The sequence below is a fragment of the Erpetoichthys calabaricus genome, chromosome 1 (genome assembly GCF_900747795.2).
Source record: "Erpetoichthys calabaricus chromosome 1, fErpCal1.3, whole genome shotgun sequence".
Classification (NCBI taxonomy): domain Eukaryota; kingdom Metazoa; phylum Chordata; class Cladistia; order Polypteriformes; family Polypteridae; genus Erpetoichthys; species Erpetoichthys calabaricus.
Window position 1 is genome coordinate 23,761,365 of NC_041394.2, and position 16,327 is coordinate 23,777,691.

General features: G+C 35.8%; 1 protein-coding gene across 4 annotated transcripts in view; it reads left to right on the forward strand.

The window, feature by feature from the left end:
* Positions 1 to 11,505, forward strand: part of LOC114647705 (CLOCK-interacting pacemaker-like) — a 169,893-nt gene extending 158,388 nt beyond the window's left edge. For 2 of the 4 annotated variants that reach the window (XM_051932732.1, XM_028796336.2), the window contains one exon: positions 7,332 to 10,965. In XM_051932732.1, the coding sequence (XP_051788692.1) occupies positions 7,332 to 8,435 (1,104 nt within the window). In that variant the 3' untranslated portion in view covers positions 8,436 to 10,965. Of the gene's footprint in view, positions 1 to 5,253; positions 5,781 to 7,331 lie in introns of those variants that run through there. The other 2 variants (XM_051932739.1, XM_051932737.1) reach the window with 2 other exon arrangements.
* Positions 11,506 to 16,327: the final 4,822 nt, after the last annotated feature.

Genomic DNA, 16,327 nt, shown 5'->3' on the forward strand with positions numbered 1-16,327 from the left:
CTCATCTTCATCTTGGGAAATAAAAAAAAATCAGACGGCGCTAAATCAGGGGAGTACGGAGGGTGGGGAATGGCAGTAAACTTTGTAGAAGCCAAAAATTTGCGCACAATCAGAGATGTGTGAGCTGGTGCATTGCCGTGATGCAAAAGAAATGACTTGTCAGCCCACATCTGAGGACGTGTTTGGTGAATTCGATTTCGCAAACGCCTTAGAACATCCCTGTAGAATGCTTGTTGCAACATTTCATGGATTTCTTTTGCTGTTTTTTCCAGTTTAAAACAGGATTTAACACACACTCTTTGCTCTTTCAAATCACTCATTTTCATGAACAACCCTTCACAGACACAACCGAAGTTTAAACAAGAACTGTGACTTGAAAAACAACTGCGCTGACGTTATAACGTGTGATAACTGCTCTCAAGGACAACTTGAACTGCTATCTAGCGCCAATTGATATAACCAAACCCTTCTGGCTGCAGAATAAATGCATTCCAGGAACTTTTGGATCGCACCTTTTATAGTATGGTTCTCCATTTGTGGTAGCTGTTATGAAGTGTGTTGTTCACTTGCGCTGTCATTTGAAAACTCCAAGCTAGTTTTGGATTTAAGTAGGACGGACTGTTCTGGTACTGTATTCAAACTTCTTCAATAATTTCAGTCATTTCTGCCTTGTACAAACAGTACAATCCAGATCAAATCATCTAATTAATCAGAATAATGTTGTGAATGCCAGTTTCCAAAGAAATTTATCCACTCTTTCTGTATACAGCTTTTTCTGAAATTTTGTTTTTAAACATTAAATGCCTTCACTTATTTTTTTTCAATGACCCATACAAAGCTGCATTTGAAATTTTTAAAATGCTTTGTAATTCTTTAAATATTACATATTTAACATTTTGGCCGCCATAGTGAAAACAGGTAAATTTGTTTTTTATTTTTTTTATTTTTTCTATACTCTGTTAATTCCTGAGGGGAAATTGCCTTTTTGCATGACCTTTGGGGGTCAGAGTGCAGGGTCAGCCAATTTGCAGCGGCCCCTGGATCAATTTTCAAGTTAAGGGCCTTGCTCATGGGCCCAACAGAGTAAGATTCTGGCAATAACAGGATTTGAACTGGCAACCTTCCAGATACCAGATCAGATCCTTACCCACAAAGTCACCACCCCATTCCTGACACCAATGGAAAATCAGGATGTTATTTTCACATATTATTTAAATTCATTTTGTTTTTAAGCAAAACTCACAATAAAAAGTTGTTTTCCCTAAAAAAGTTATATATTTGAGTATCCCTGTAGTTGGTACATGGAACAGAAAATTCTTTTTGTATGTCAGCTGCGCAGTAATGGCTTTGTGCATGCCAGCTGCACAATAATTGAAGTTACATTTTGCACAATTTGTTGCATTTAAATTTTGTATGGTCTATTTAAACTTTGTAATTGTGAGATACTGATCATTAAGAGATATTCAGATGTATTTTGCTTCTACATATTTAAATTATTTTTGTAAAAAACTAACTGATAGTGGAATATATTTTTCTATGATGCTGGGCTGATTTTTCTTTCTTGTTTCAGACACCTACTATCTTCTGTTTACATGTGTTACCCACGAACATGCTTGTATTTGGTGCTACAGCCCCGAAGATGGTTTATAAAATAACTTGTAGGCAATGTCAATCCATATATTGCATACTACAAGTGTTTTTAGTCAACGTGTTAATAAGAATTCCTCTTCAATTAAAAGTAGTCTTTACCTTTCCAAAAAAGGAGTTTGTATCATCACATCTGTACACAGTATTGTTTACAGAAGTTATGCATGTATTACAAAGTAAATAAATGGCTAAAGTGGTGAACCTTTTAATTTAGTAAGACTGGTGCATCATTTAGCAGTTAACAAAGCAACCAAGTGTTTCCTACATTTGTTTAACATTTGCTTTGAGTAATGTATGCTCACAGGTGGCACAGTGGTAGTGCTGCTGCTTTGTAGTAAGGAGACTGGAAGATTGTGGGTTCGCTTCCCGGTTCCTCCCTGTGTGGATAGCGCTTTGAGTACTGAGAAAAGCATTATATAAATGTAATGAATTATTATTATTATTACTGTTCCCTAAAACATCCCTTTGAGATGTATAAAAACTAAACTTGGCGTAAAGCACATTTTCATGGCAGCTTTACACAATGTGTAAGCACATTTCTGCTCAGTTTTGCAAACCCGTGGCGCCCAGCATCAAAGCAGTGCTTTGTTTCTGTGTCATTACCCTTTCTTTTTTAGATTTGTATCCATGATGCAGGCTTTATCAAATACACCAAAATGAATTGCATAAAGTTCACAAGTTTAATTCACTTGATTGTAGTCATTCTGTAACAATATAAAGGTGCACAGAATGGCCAAACTATTTCAGCTACCATAGCAGCTTTAGCGTTGTTAGAAGACATTTGAAGTGGAAGAATTAGAAGAGAGCACGTATTTACAGGTGACGACTGGTTTCTAAGTTGATTTAGATTTCTAAGAGCTATCCTCTTGGAGCTGTGTGCTGTTACAATACTAGGATGTATACTTGATAGCATTTCTATACTAAAATGCATTATTAAAGTATGTATATTACATTTTACAAATAAGTTGTTAACTTTATTTAAGTAATGTATATTGTTAATAATTAAACATGTGAGGACAAAGTGGCACAGCGGAAGCACTGCTGTCTCGCAGTAAGGGGGTCACATCTCAGGTATCCCCTACCTGGAGTTTATATGTTTTCCTGGTGGGTTTCCTCCGCATGCTTCAGTTTCCTTCCAAAGCATGCAGAATTCAAGAATAAAACAATAATAAAAATTGTTCAAATGACATGTTGATGTAAATGTCTGCATAACTCAAAAACAAAGCAGCGCTACAACTGTGACAACTGGTTGAAAATGTAATGCACAAACACACATTTATTTATGTGATCATCTTTTATTTTGTACCGACTTATAGTTGAGCTTCAGCAACATGTCAATTGAGCAATTTCTTTTTCTTCAGTTTTATTCTTGAATAAAAGCATATTTATTTTGTTACACCTTTTGTGAAAGTGTTTACTGGATATTTGGGCTTCAGTCTTCACACATCCTACACGTCACGTCAACATTATACTGTAATATATGAAAATGTTTTCTGTCATTATTACTATAACATATGAAAACATTTTCTGTTTTAGCTGTGTGTTCAGCATTTTGTGCCTTGCATTTCCTCTTTCAGTCTATTTTTACACAGATTGTTGTAGTCACAGAACACACATGAAATTCATCACAATATTTCATTACCTATATAATTCCATACAGATGCATCACCAGATAAACACTTCAGCACAGAGTTGAACTGTGAGGATTTTAGCAGGGCAATGTCTTCATCTGACTGAAAGAGGGGTGGGGGTGTAGCAGGCTGCATTCTGCTAAACCACACATCTGCAAAACAAAAGCAGGCTTTTAGCGTATTGATAAGGAGCTGCAAGCTTCTTACCGTATGATAGGAAAATTTAAGGAGTTCAGGGGACACAAAAATATTGTAAGCTTCAGGGATTCTAGTGTTAAACCGGAACAGTGGAATAATTATTCCCTTAAGTTTGCCAAAAATGCAGTAATCTCAATAAACAGTAAACGCACCTTACATCCCATGCCATCTGGGCCCCACCGTAACAACAGACAGTTTCTTCATAGCGCTGTCGCCGGATAATAGACTGCTGCACCGCAACACAACTCTGCTTGGCACCATAAGTAAAATGGGACTTCCACCTGCAGCTATAGTCACTTTAGTACGTGAGTAATTGTCCACGATAGTGTTTAGATCTGGCTGTGCCATGCTGACGGTGAATGCGCCCAAAAAGAAGAAGCCTTTGATTTGAGTCTTTAACACCCAATGTAAATTTTTGCTACCTGTAGAAGATATCACTTAAGGGATATGATTCATGTCTTTTTGGCATCTTTTTTTCACTTGAATTTTTTGTTATTCAGTTTTAATCTTGAATAAAATCACACTTGTTTTGTTATACCTTTGCGAAAGTGTTTATCTTATATTCCAGTAACCAGATGAATGAGATCAAATCTGTCTGTGCTTCTGTCACGCATGCACACACACATTCATACATGAAACATCACTATTTGAAAACGATACGCCATTTGAACATAAGTTGTCATTTGAACAAGTTTTTTGTTTTTTTAATCTTGCCTGTGCTCTACGTTATGGTGCATGGTACTGAGAATGTAGACAGACTTCTTCTTTTTGGGCCGGAACTAGATGTAATTGAGGAAAGTCATAGTCTCTGGTCCTGCCCAATTGTATTGGTTTCTAAGCCCGACAGAAGTTGGGGATTCTGCAATGACTTCTGTTGCCTTAATAAATTCTCCCAATTTAATGCTTATCAGATGCTGTAAGTGGACAACCTCCTCTCGACTTGGGAAAGGCTAAGTTCTTGACCACTTTTGACATGACAAAGAGGTTCCTTAAATGAACTCTGCGAAGGCTAAGACAGTGGTTAGCACCCCTAGTGGACACTGGCAATATTGGGTTCTTCCAATTGGATTGCACAGGGCACCTGCCACTTACTTGGATGACGTGGTCATCTCCTCTGACATGTGAAAGAAACACCTAAAGCAGGTTCAGGCTATACTCCAGACACTTGGAAAACAAAGAAACAGGCCCCTAACAGTATGGTATGGGATAGTAAAGCAGACACTGCATTTTGTGACCTAAAGCAGACCCCTAAGTCGGCACCTGTTCTAATGGCTCGTAACTTTTCTCTGCCTTTTAACCTCCATACTGACGCTTCAGACACTGGACTCGGTGCCGTGCTGAGCCAAAGCGTAGGTGGTGTCGAACACCCTGTCATGTTCCTAAGCCAGAAAACTGCTGGACTGGGAAACCAGGTGTGTGGCAATGGAACAGGAGGCCTTGGTGATCAAATGGTCAGTAATGCATTGGAGGTACTACCTCTTGGGCCATGAGTTTTCCCTTGTCACTGATCATGCCGCTCTGTAGTGGATGGAAGTGCACAAGGAGTCCAAACTGCATGTCACTTGTTATTTTTTTTAGACCTCCAAGTTTTTTGTCCTTTATCGTCGGGGTTTTCTCCAGGCCAACGCTGATGCTCTTTCTCAGGTTCACAACCTCTCGGTTTGGGCCACCCAATGTATGCATGGGGGACAGTTTACAGGCTCAAATAGTGCTATTCGTCAGCCAGACAGGGGGTTGGCACTCTCACCTGATCCTCTCTCCTCTTGTTCTTCTGCAGTTCACCAGAAGACCCTGCCTCTCAGTGACATCACCGCCAGTGCACCCATTGTTGACGTCACACCCGGCAACCCCTGATGACACCATTTCCGGTACCCAGAATCCATCTTCTTGCCACTTCAGTTCCTGTTCTGGCCACCCTGACTCCACCTCTTCCACTTATCCACCATATTTTTAGCCCAGACTCTACATGTTAGTCAGTTCAGTTTTAAACTCTGCATCTGTAAAGATGTGTTGTTTTTTTATATTTTTCTGTAACAGGGTGGCCATCCACAACCCTTTTTCTGTCTGCTGCCTAATTTTTACCACAATGTATAACAGATTTTTCAGTGTTCTTAAAAGTTTTGAAGAATCTGCTTTCTAAGCTTACAGCTGGTTTTATATTTATTAGAGATGCTTATTGTGTGGTGATTGGTACGTTTGACAAACACAGTACTACAATAAACTATTGCCCAGGATTGCTCCTGTCCCAGCAAGCATCGTGCATGAGGCAAGAACAATCCCTGGAGTGAGCCACCAGCTCATCGCTACCACTGTGCCACCGTGTGAAAATGATATCAAGTATACATCTTAGTATTGTAAAATATTCAGAGAGCTGTAATATCATGAATGTAATATATTCTGTGTGGCAATCACTGCCAGTGCGCTCCTGTCGGTGTAAGGGGAAAAATACAAAGAGAAGAATACAAAGCATTTAATGTGCTGCTTTAGTTTTGATGGGGTTCGAGAAACTAATAAGTTAAAGACCGATTTTAAGGTGAAGTTTACAATGTTCTACATTAATGACAAAATAAACTACAAGATTAAAGTGGAAATTTTGAGGTGAAAGTTGACATTTTGACTTTAATCTCGATATAAACCTTTTTTTTCCAGACAGTGGGCTGTGACTTGCGTTTTCTCTGTGACCACTTCTTTTTTTATTTCGGGCACTGTGTAACTTGAACTTGAACTTTTGAGTGCCTCCACCACACTGTATCACTCCCTCAATTTCCTTTTGTTGTTTATACTACTGCTTAAGCTACCAGATAGTATGTTTTTTCCTTTCCTCCACTTCACGGAGCAGGACCTCTATTTCCCATTCACTGAAATTCTTCTATTTTACACGTGCTTTTGCTATTGTCTTTTAACACAGAATGGAAGGAGCTATTTATATTGATTTGCATATTCAAGTAGATGTAATTCTGTGAGGTGACAGTGTGGCTATAGGTGCATGCATGTGCATTAAAAGTCGCATTGAATGGAATTTATAAAAGGGGAAGTGCATGGAAATTTGCTTATGCACAGTTTTATGCATCTGATTTTTTTTGTGCTTGTGCACATTTCCAGCTTTGTTTATACACCATGTTTTAGTGTGAATTCTATACATTGCATTATACATGAGGCTCCTGGAGTTTCACCTGGTCATTTAAATAAAACACGTGTTTTCTTCCTCTAATTGCATTATTTAGTAAATTCTCTGCAATGTTTAAGGTCATTGCCATTCTGGAGAACCCATCCTTGTCTTAACCTCATTACAATTATAACCAGAGGACCTACTGTCCCTCAGGGAGTAATCCAGTATGGCTTTCAATGTCCTAATTGATAGTTAGGGTAACATTATTTTAGTTGTAGGTTTTCAGCAAATGTGACAGTATTGTGACTGAAACATTAGTTTTAGACTCATTTTCTAGAGTATATTTTAAATAAATCTAATGGATCCTCCAGATATTTGGTTTCAAACCTAATGTGAGCACTTTTTAAAAAGAATGTTTTATTTGAGTATCTAAATTGTTTCATTGTGATTGGTATTTATACTGATTAACTTTCTTAGCCATTTATTTTACCACTTGCTTATTAAACCCCCGTGGTTCAGTACAAATTACACATAAACTGTTATTTATTTTTTTCCAATTACATAAATCTATTTCTATAAACAGTACTTTTCACTTTGTGGATGTTAGCCACTTTTTAAGAAAAGTAAAAACTAGCTTAGGGTAAATAAGGAAAATAAAACAGTATTTAACATTTAAAGAAGTATAATAGGTGTTTGCATTCTTACAATCAGCACTCTAATTTCCCTCTTTCTATCTGTTTCTATAGCCACTGACACTGCAGACTAACCCTGGGCAGATTCTTCGAAGTGAGCTGTCATGGGGTGGGCAGCAAACCCAAGTCTTGTTCATCCAGCAGCCAGATGCTACAGCTAACATGCCTCTAAAACCACAGCAATCTCCCAAAAAACTGGGAAAGGCTATGTATCTCCCTATACTTAATTCATACCCAAAGATTGCACCCCATCCAAGCAAAACCACTGAACCCAGCAAAACATTTAATGGAAAGGTTGGAGATGGAGTTATAGGCCACACCCAGAGTAAAAGAGTTTGTGTGGAAGCCGGGAGAGATGCCATTTCCTCCAAAAAAGTAGAAAATGTCTCCTTTACTACCTTGAAGAAAAATGAATCCCAGGAGCAGAAACGCCAAACCTCATCAGTTAGATTCCCTAGTAAAAGGAATTCTGTTACACAGCCACTGCAACAGCAGGTGTTAGCAACCTCTAATGTTCCGGATCACTGCATTATTTCCCCTTGTACTAATGAATCTTCAGTTATAAGACCACCAATGGTGTCTGGTTTAGAACCCTCTGTCTCTTCTACATCAGTAATTTCCAGTCTTCCTGGAATGTCTGGACAAGATGAAAGTGATGGCAAGGAGATAAAAACTTTTCCTAAGGTGTCAAAGAAGCATGCTTCCAATATGATGAAACAGCGACGTTTTCTCAACACTGTTGAAATACTTAGTCGCTCTGGCCTGCTAGGAATAACATTACGAACCAAGGACCTGATTCGACAGAATCATAGCACACAAATGGAGATCTCAGAACTTAAGGAGCATACTCGGTTGCTTTGTGAGGCTATCCACACCAATGATCTTGATGCCTGGACAAAGTTGCAAGAGGTCATGGCTTTGTCAGGCCAATACAAGCACATGAATGAGTGCCAAACTGTAACTACATCCCCTGTACCAGAGGCAGTTCCCTCTGTAGGTCAATCATTATCCAATTATCAGCCTGTAAATGGTTGTGGGCATGCAGCCAGTTCTTTGCCACAACCTGAAGCTGTTGCCCTAGACCTTAGCAGCAAACGAGACTCCAGGTCCTCAAAGAATGTTCAACCAGACAGTTCCACAAGTACACCATGTCTTTAAAAGAAGACTCCAAGAATCATCTGCTTATAAAAGAACATTATGTGCTACAGTTTGATATGCTGCCCACTGAATGTGCGATGTTCCTGGGTCACTAAGGTACACCTACATTTAGCATACTACCTTGATCAGTATAAAGTGAAGATTTGTTAGCCACAGCAGATTAAATTGCAATGTGGCTTTTTCCGATTGACTTCAGGATTTTTTTATTGCTTAGTGAGGCCTTCAAGAGCTTAATACAGACTTCTAATGCTTTTAAATATGTGGACTCAAATGTTGAATCAAGGTATACCAACTGTCAATACCAGGTTACAATAATGGTTCAACACTCAATTTCAATCTTGTGTTTTAGATTTAAAGGTGTTAGAAATAAGGGAGAAACTACCAAGGTGGAAAAGTTTCAGAAATGTAGATTATGATGTGAATAAACAAGTTAATATAAAATGTACAGTGTTCTAGAGGTAACTGTACAACAGTTGCAAAGCAATTATGAAAGAGAGCATGGAGAAACATAATGTGTTCACATAAAACTGGTGTACATTTACTTCTTACAGCTTGACATTAGACATAAAACTTAAAGAGCAGCACAGGCTACAGTATCAGGAATAGGATAGCTACTGCTGCTTTCAGACATTAACAGTCTTTCCATTTCAACTAATACATAAATCATTAATGCACATCCATGCTAATTGATGTTAAATCATGCACTGTATCATACTGAGCATCATATCACTTGCACTAAGTATCAGAGACAGGTGAGTAATCCTATCTTTACAAATACTACCGGTCTACTTTGTGACATCAGCATATATAGTAATGTAATCTAAAACATGGTTCTGGTCTTCAAAACATTCTTAAAAGTCCATCTATATTAAGAAGCTTCACCATAGCATGATTTTGGAGTTAAAACTACCACAGTTTAATTTAAAATTTTGTATTATTTCATAAGAGTTAATATGAATACTGCATTCTGTAAAAAATAAAGAATTTTTTTAAAATTTTCAGCACTATAAACAAAGTAGCTGGCAAAGTAAATTAATATGTTAAAATGCATATTAAATTAGAAATGATATCTCTGTGTTCTGGGTGGCATGGCGATCTATTAGTTGCACCTTTTGCTGCACAAATCCAGAAGACAGTTGGAATCCTGGCCTAGTGAATGTCTATATTTTTGGGCTGGGTTCTCTTCTCCTTATATTTTAGTTTTTTTTTTCATCTAGTTTGAAGGTGTATCTGTGAAGTAAAATTTCAATTTTAAATTATTCCAGTTCAAAGCAAGTGTAAGTGTGTGTGCAGGAGTAAGCCCTGTGATGAACTAGCTTCTGGTCTAGCCTTGCACCAGATGCTACTAGGATTGGTTCCAGCACCAACATGACCCCTAAAATTGGATAAAGTTGGTTCTGAAAATTAATGAGTGTATTGAATCTGTGACTTTTATATAAGACCCCTAAAGTGCATATCAATTCATCCATTTTATTTAACCTGTTTTTTTCATTATTGTGAACTAAAGCCTTTTCCAACAGCATTTTGTCTCAAAGCAATTGGAATGTACACAGACATAGTCCCATCTGGCCATTTTAAAGATGTGAGTTTGCCTAAGATGCATATGGGCATGTGCAGAAAGCTGGACTACTTGTAGAAAACCCACTTTGCATACAGTAGGTATTGACCATGTAGGTAATCTGATCCAGGTCCCTGAAGCTGTTTTGAAAAATCTCACTTCATAAATATATTTCAAGTTCCATGTTTTTAAAGCAATGTTATTAACTGTTGTATTCTTACAGAAAATACACTGTATTAAAGTAAACATAACAGATTCTGAACAGTTTTCAACAAGTGTTTGATACATGTTAGGAAAATAAAGGACCTGGTAATTTTAAATACTGATTTGCTTGGAAATTCTCATTACTTATTTCTGAAGCAAGATCAGCATTACTGCTGATGATGGACTAAAGGATTCCTGATTAAAGATGTTCAGCCTTACATTTGTTGTTCTGTTTTGCTCATTCATACAGTATATGCTTGATAGGTATTTGTCTGCCATCCTTTTAACTTTTGTATGTTATTTTACAATATTTTATATACTGTGTACTTCTATCTGAGATATTTTTGTGACAATTTAGTCACCTTTTAGATTTGATCTCCTCCACTTAAGAGCTATATTTAAAATAAGGCAATTGAAGTTGACACCAGCCAAAATCTGATGGTTTCCCAGTGTATAATTATAATAGCAGTGAACCTCTACAATAGTAGCAATTTCAGCTACAAAAGTATCTTGATATGTGTGTGTTTGTCTGATGAATCTTGTGGGTTACAGCTGAGGTTCTTCATATCTCTACTTCTTTTAATTATATGTATTATGAGTAGATTTTTTCACATGGAAAAACATCCAAATGGGCATTCTCAATAAATTAGTAAATTGCGAGGGGGGTTCAAATATAAATTATTATCAGTCATAACTTTCACATGTATTATTTGACATATTTTTCATGATAGATCTGTACAGTATCAGTATTACTCAGGCGTCATCTTTATATGTTTTTGGGTTTTGTTTTGTTTTTTTTATTAATGGTTTGAAGACTGTTTCTAAAAATTATTGATACCAACCCAAAACCCTTCTTCTGATTGCCACTTAGTATTTGATCGGGAAAATAAATATGATGAAGTATTATCTCCTGGTGTATTTTCTTCAGTGTTCTTGTCACAGTGTTGTGCAGGCATCCTGCAACTAGAAGAAAAAACACTCTGATTTGATCAGTCTTACCCTTTCAAACAGAATGCCATCTTTAATTTGGATTTGGAAATCTTTCATTAGTAGGCTCTATTGATGGTTGATTCTTTCTGCATAAGAGCATTTCATTACTGTGTTGCTTGTGGCCAATATTCATTGACGTGCCTGTCTGATTGATTCTATTCAGGTTGCGCAATAAGGACATAGCAATGAGAAGGGGATTATGTGAGTGCACTGATGGGATAGAACATGACACCAAATCAAATTCCCCATTTATTCTGTAAAATGTGAATTCATTAAGAAGATTAACAACATCCAACTAAAATGTTACTTTGTTTTCATGTTTTAGGTACTAGATTCAAATTGAAAGATGCATTGTTCTAATAGATAAGCTACAATTCACAATTTTGGTAACTGTTCTCTTTTGAAGTATGTATGAATCAAAAGGGCTAAGTCCTTTCATGAATGTTTGCTTAATTGTTATCAGGAAGTATTTTAGTGCATTTTTGTTTTCTTGTCAAGTATTTTTCCCCACCTAAAATCACATGCTTAGAATTTCTAAGACTTCAGCAAATACTGTGCCTAAAAGTTATATTTTTTATATTTGTTACTTAGCCTGTTTACTTTTTAATGGTGGCCAAGGAAAAGGCCATCTGTATTTTAAATATTGAAGAATTAGACAACATGCTGGTTGTACACTTTCCATTATTATTATTTTTTTAATTTAGTTATAATATGTATCTATACATTAAAGCCTTAATTATTTTAGTTAACTTGGGGAGAGTTGATTTCCTTCTATGATGTAATGACATAAGTTAGCAAACAAAGGGGAACATAATGAATGTGAGTGTTGTGAACAAAACAACTAGTGACCACTTCATATAGAATTTTGTTTACAGTAATTCCTTACAGTAGTTCAGCATTCAATTTTGGCATTAAAACTGAAAGAGTGCTTTATTGCTTGAGCAATATTTTAAAATATATTTACCATTTGTATAATTTTTTTGAAATTTTAAAATTTAAACATAGCAATTGACTACAGGTCCACAATTTACAGTTATAAGTGAAGAGCGCTTACTTGAAAGTACAATGCAGTGCAGCCACAAAAAAGAGTAAACGAAAAGACAACTTCCCTTCTGGGATTAATACAGTGTACAAAATACCCCCAAAAAATCTAAATTATGCAACAAGCCATTTTATTTTAATGACAATTTGAATTATATCACAGCTTCTGGAACCTGGTTGGAGTTCCAATAATGGAATTTTTTCCGTGGAGTTTATGTCCTCTACCTATGCCTATGCTCAATTGTACTTCCTACTAAAACCATAGTAATAGGTTGATTGAGTGAATGTTTTATTGATGGACTACTTTTCAATCCAGATTTTTTTCCAACTTTGTACCAGTGGTGTCCATGATAGGATACTGTCTTCCCATGAATCTGTAATGAAAAAAGCTGGTTCACTAAAAGGATAGATTTGGATACATATTTGACCTAGGGCTGTCACCCAGTTCTTAAGCTGGGACTGTTGACATAGTGCAGTTGTTCATCTTGATTATCATTACATAGTACTAATTAAAGTTAAAGTGCAATATGAATAAAATTTATTATTATTATTAAAGTCTTAGTTGTGATGTATTTTTTTATCTGCTTTTATCCATTTACATATTATTGTTTACTGTTTTTAATTTTTTAATGATAATTTAATTCACATTTTTATTTTTAAGTGGAGTGTGACTTTGGGAATGAAACATTCTTGTGTCTGGAAGCATCTGGGTAGAGAGTAAATGCTTCAGCAAATGGCATGCAGATACAGGTTCACTGTGCAGTCACTGGTGCCAGTCCAGGAATGAGGCTAGTAAGAATGGGTGTTGTAAATTCCCAGGATTGGCTGCTTGTGAGGAACGTTAGTAACACATAGATAGATAGATAGATAGATAGATAGATAGATAGATAGATAGATAGATAGATAGATAGATAGATAGATAGATAGATAGATAGATAGATAGATAGATAGATAGATAGATAGATAGATAGATAGATACTTTATTAATCCCAATGGGAGATACCTATGCTATGAATTCCTCTGCAAAACAAGATGGGCACTGATGCGCTATATAGTGAGCTTTTACATGCCATTACTCTATATGCTGCAGGAACAAGTCTCTTCATTGGAGTACCTGGATGGCTAGCCATTTGTTGCTTCCAGGTGCTGTCATTCCTGCCAACTAAAAGTATTGACTACCATGTTTTCGTGCATTTACAAAAGAGTTTCTTCATTGCCCAGTATTTATAATTTCTAAGGGTTAATGTTTAATGTCTTAGCCTCTAGAAAGGGTATTGACATGCAATATCTCTGGTCATTTTGTGCCATGGCATTTTTTTTTTTGGATAAACCACAGTTTTTGATATAATTTTGTTACCTTAATTGTCTACACCTGCTTAATGTCACACTGCCAGTGGAGTGTGTACTGAAATATCTTTTTAATTCTATTACTTTTGAGTGCTGTGGTTTGTGATAATTCCTGTGACGCTTACTGCATCTGACAGCCTTGTATGATGTATAGCTTAAATGATCAAGAAGCAGTCTAGCAGGCTTTTAAACTTTTTGTTTTTTTGTGTTTTTTTTAGTTGAGTGACAGTGAGGTACCCTCTATGTAAGACTTGCATTTTGTACTGACAAAATAGATAGAATAGATTTGAGTACCCCAGTTCCCAGTTTTAAAATAGATGGCCCATAAGAGGCACTTCAGAGACATAGAATTGACTTTATTTTTTTTGTTTTGAACTTTTAACTATTGTAAAAGCTAGGAAACAAATAATTACAAGGTTAATGTGATGCCAGGTTAAGAGTCCAGATGAATGAATGCAGTCAATCTTATGTGAAGTGGGAAATTGTTTTCCAAAAATTGCTTGCAAGTCAAAAAATATAAATAGTAAAAAATAGTCAGAAAAGTAAGAAGTGCCACAGTGGCAGTTACTTTTCTTGCAGCATAGCTCACCCTTTCTGAATAAAACAGTAATGCAGAGATTTTCTTGTGTTTTTTTTTTTTGTTTGTTTGTTTGTTTTTTTCCTAATTGTAAAGTTTGTAAAATATTGCAGTCTATTTATTGAGGGCTAATGAAGTTCATACAACACTTTATTAAAAACATATCAATAGCTGTTAAATTGTTTAACATGAATTCCTACAGGTATCTTTGTCACAAAATGTTGGTGCAATTTTTAATGTATGTGATAAGTCACACTGCTTATGTCAGTATATTTTACTGAATTGTTCTCAAGGTGTAGTTCTCAGTAATTCTGTCATTACTGAAAAGTATATACATTTTTTTCAAGTGTTTATTAGCCACATAATATATTGAACAGAGGCATGTGCTCCCGTCTTTTTAGAACTGCAGTTCAGACTTTGAAACTATATGTATTTCATTTACATATGAAAAATTTAGGCAAGAGAAATATGATTAACAAGAAAAGTGTGACTTAGCTTGCTTTAAAATGCAGCCATCATTCCCATATGCAGGTTTCATATAGTCATGTTAAAAAGTAAATATACCCCACGTGTATATAACGTGGATATATTAAGATTTGATCTCAATTTAAAAAGTACCTTTCAATAAAGGTGATGGATGTAATTGAAAAAAAAAAATTAAACATTGAATTCAATGTCAAAAAAGGCAAATTAAGTCCACTGTGATTCAATGTTCTGTAATAATAATATATGAAAAGTTCCATGAGGGTGAATATATTATTCAGCATTTATTTGTAATTTGTTATCGTGATGGACTCTTTAAAGGGAAGTGAGGTTAATATGAAAAAAACTAAGCTACACTGATTTGACATTTGGGAATGGAAAGTACTTTAATGATTTGCCAACAAAAATATTACCACAAAGTTTTCTCATTTTTGTTTTTCACATGATAGATTCCCATCAAGTGCCTATGCATTAATCATAGCAAGTCTTTGTGTGCGTGGCGTTGGTAAGTCTTTGCATTCTTCAAAAGAATGTTTTGTTGTAACCATCATTATCATCAATTGTTTAATGGAAAATTTTACAGTTATACACAAATTAGATGGTTACTCCAAAAAACCTTTTTTTTCCTCCACAGTCTGTGTTCTTAAACATTTTTTGGAGTGAGGCCCATTTTTTCATATTATGTGACAGCATTTCCAGACATGTCTCCATTGGCTTCCCTTTGGGTTCATCCCTTCAACCTCCACATCGAATTTTGCATATCTTTTCACCCAATCAACCTCTGTGTGTTTCACTCCCATCTTTGCAAACCAATTTACTCTGTTTCTTTACATAAACCTTACAAATAAGTTTCCAATATCTGTTGCTGCTGTGTTATATGCAACTACAAGCTGTGTTACCCAGCTTCACCTGGGAACTTTCATAAGACAATGGGTCTCGGATACAGTGCCATTAGTTAATCAGATGTATCAGAAGTACTATGTAAGTTCTTTTCTGTATGCAATATTTGTTTGGTTTTCTACAAAAGGTTAATATTACTGGCAGGTAATATGGTGTAGTCATTCAGGCTTTTTACCTTGGACTTAAAGCGCTGAGGTTGTGGATTCAAGTCCTGCTGCTGTCAAATGTGAGACCATGAGCAAGTCATGTCTCCTGCCTGTGCTGCAACTAGAAAAGCTAAAGAAATGTAACCAAATGTATCTCAAATGTTATATGTCACCTTGGATAAAGACATCAGAAAAATAATAAGTGATAATAATAATATTAAGTTACTGGAACTGCTTAAGTCTTGAATATGCAGCTTGGCTTGGATGCAAAAAACAGTTTTACATGAAAATGTTTTCTTTTGAGTTCAAATGGTAATCAAGAATAATATGAAATTTGAGTACATTATTGTCATTATTAAATGTTTACGATTTTCACTTGTTCTTAGTTATTCACTCGCATATTTGTTGTGTTTTTCATCAGTTGTATGTTCAAGGTTTTTTTTTTTTTTTTTTTGCTATAGCTATAAATGGACAAAGTCCTAACATGTTGCATTTTACTTTAACTTACTACAAACAGCAGTGATATTTACAGGCTGCATATTTAAAGAGCCCATGTAATGAACAAAATTATTTTATTTTTAGGGTGCTTAATGTGCAAGAAAACTGCTGGTACCATACTTTGGAGGCTTCTTAAATGGCTAGTGAT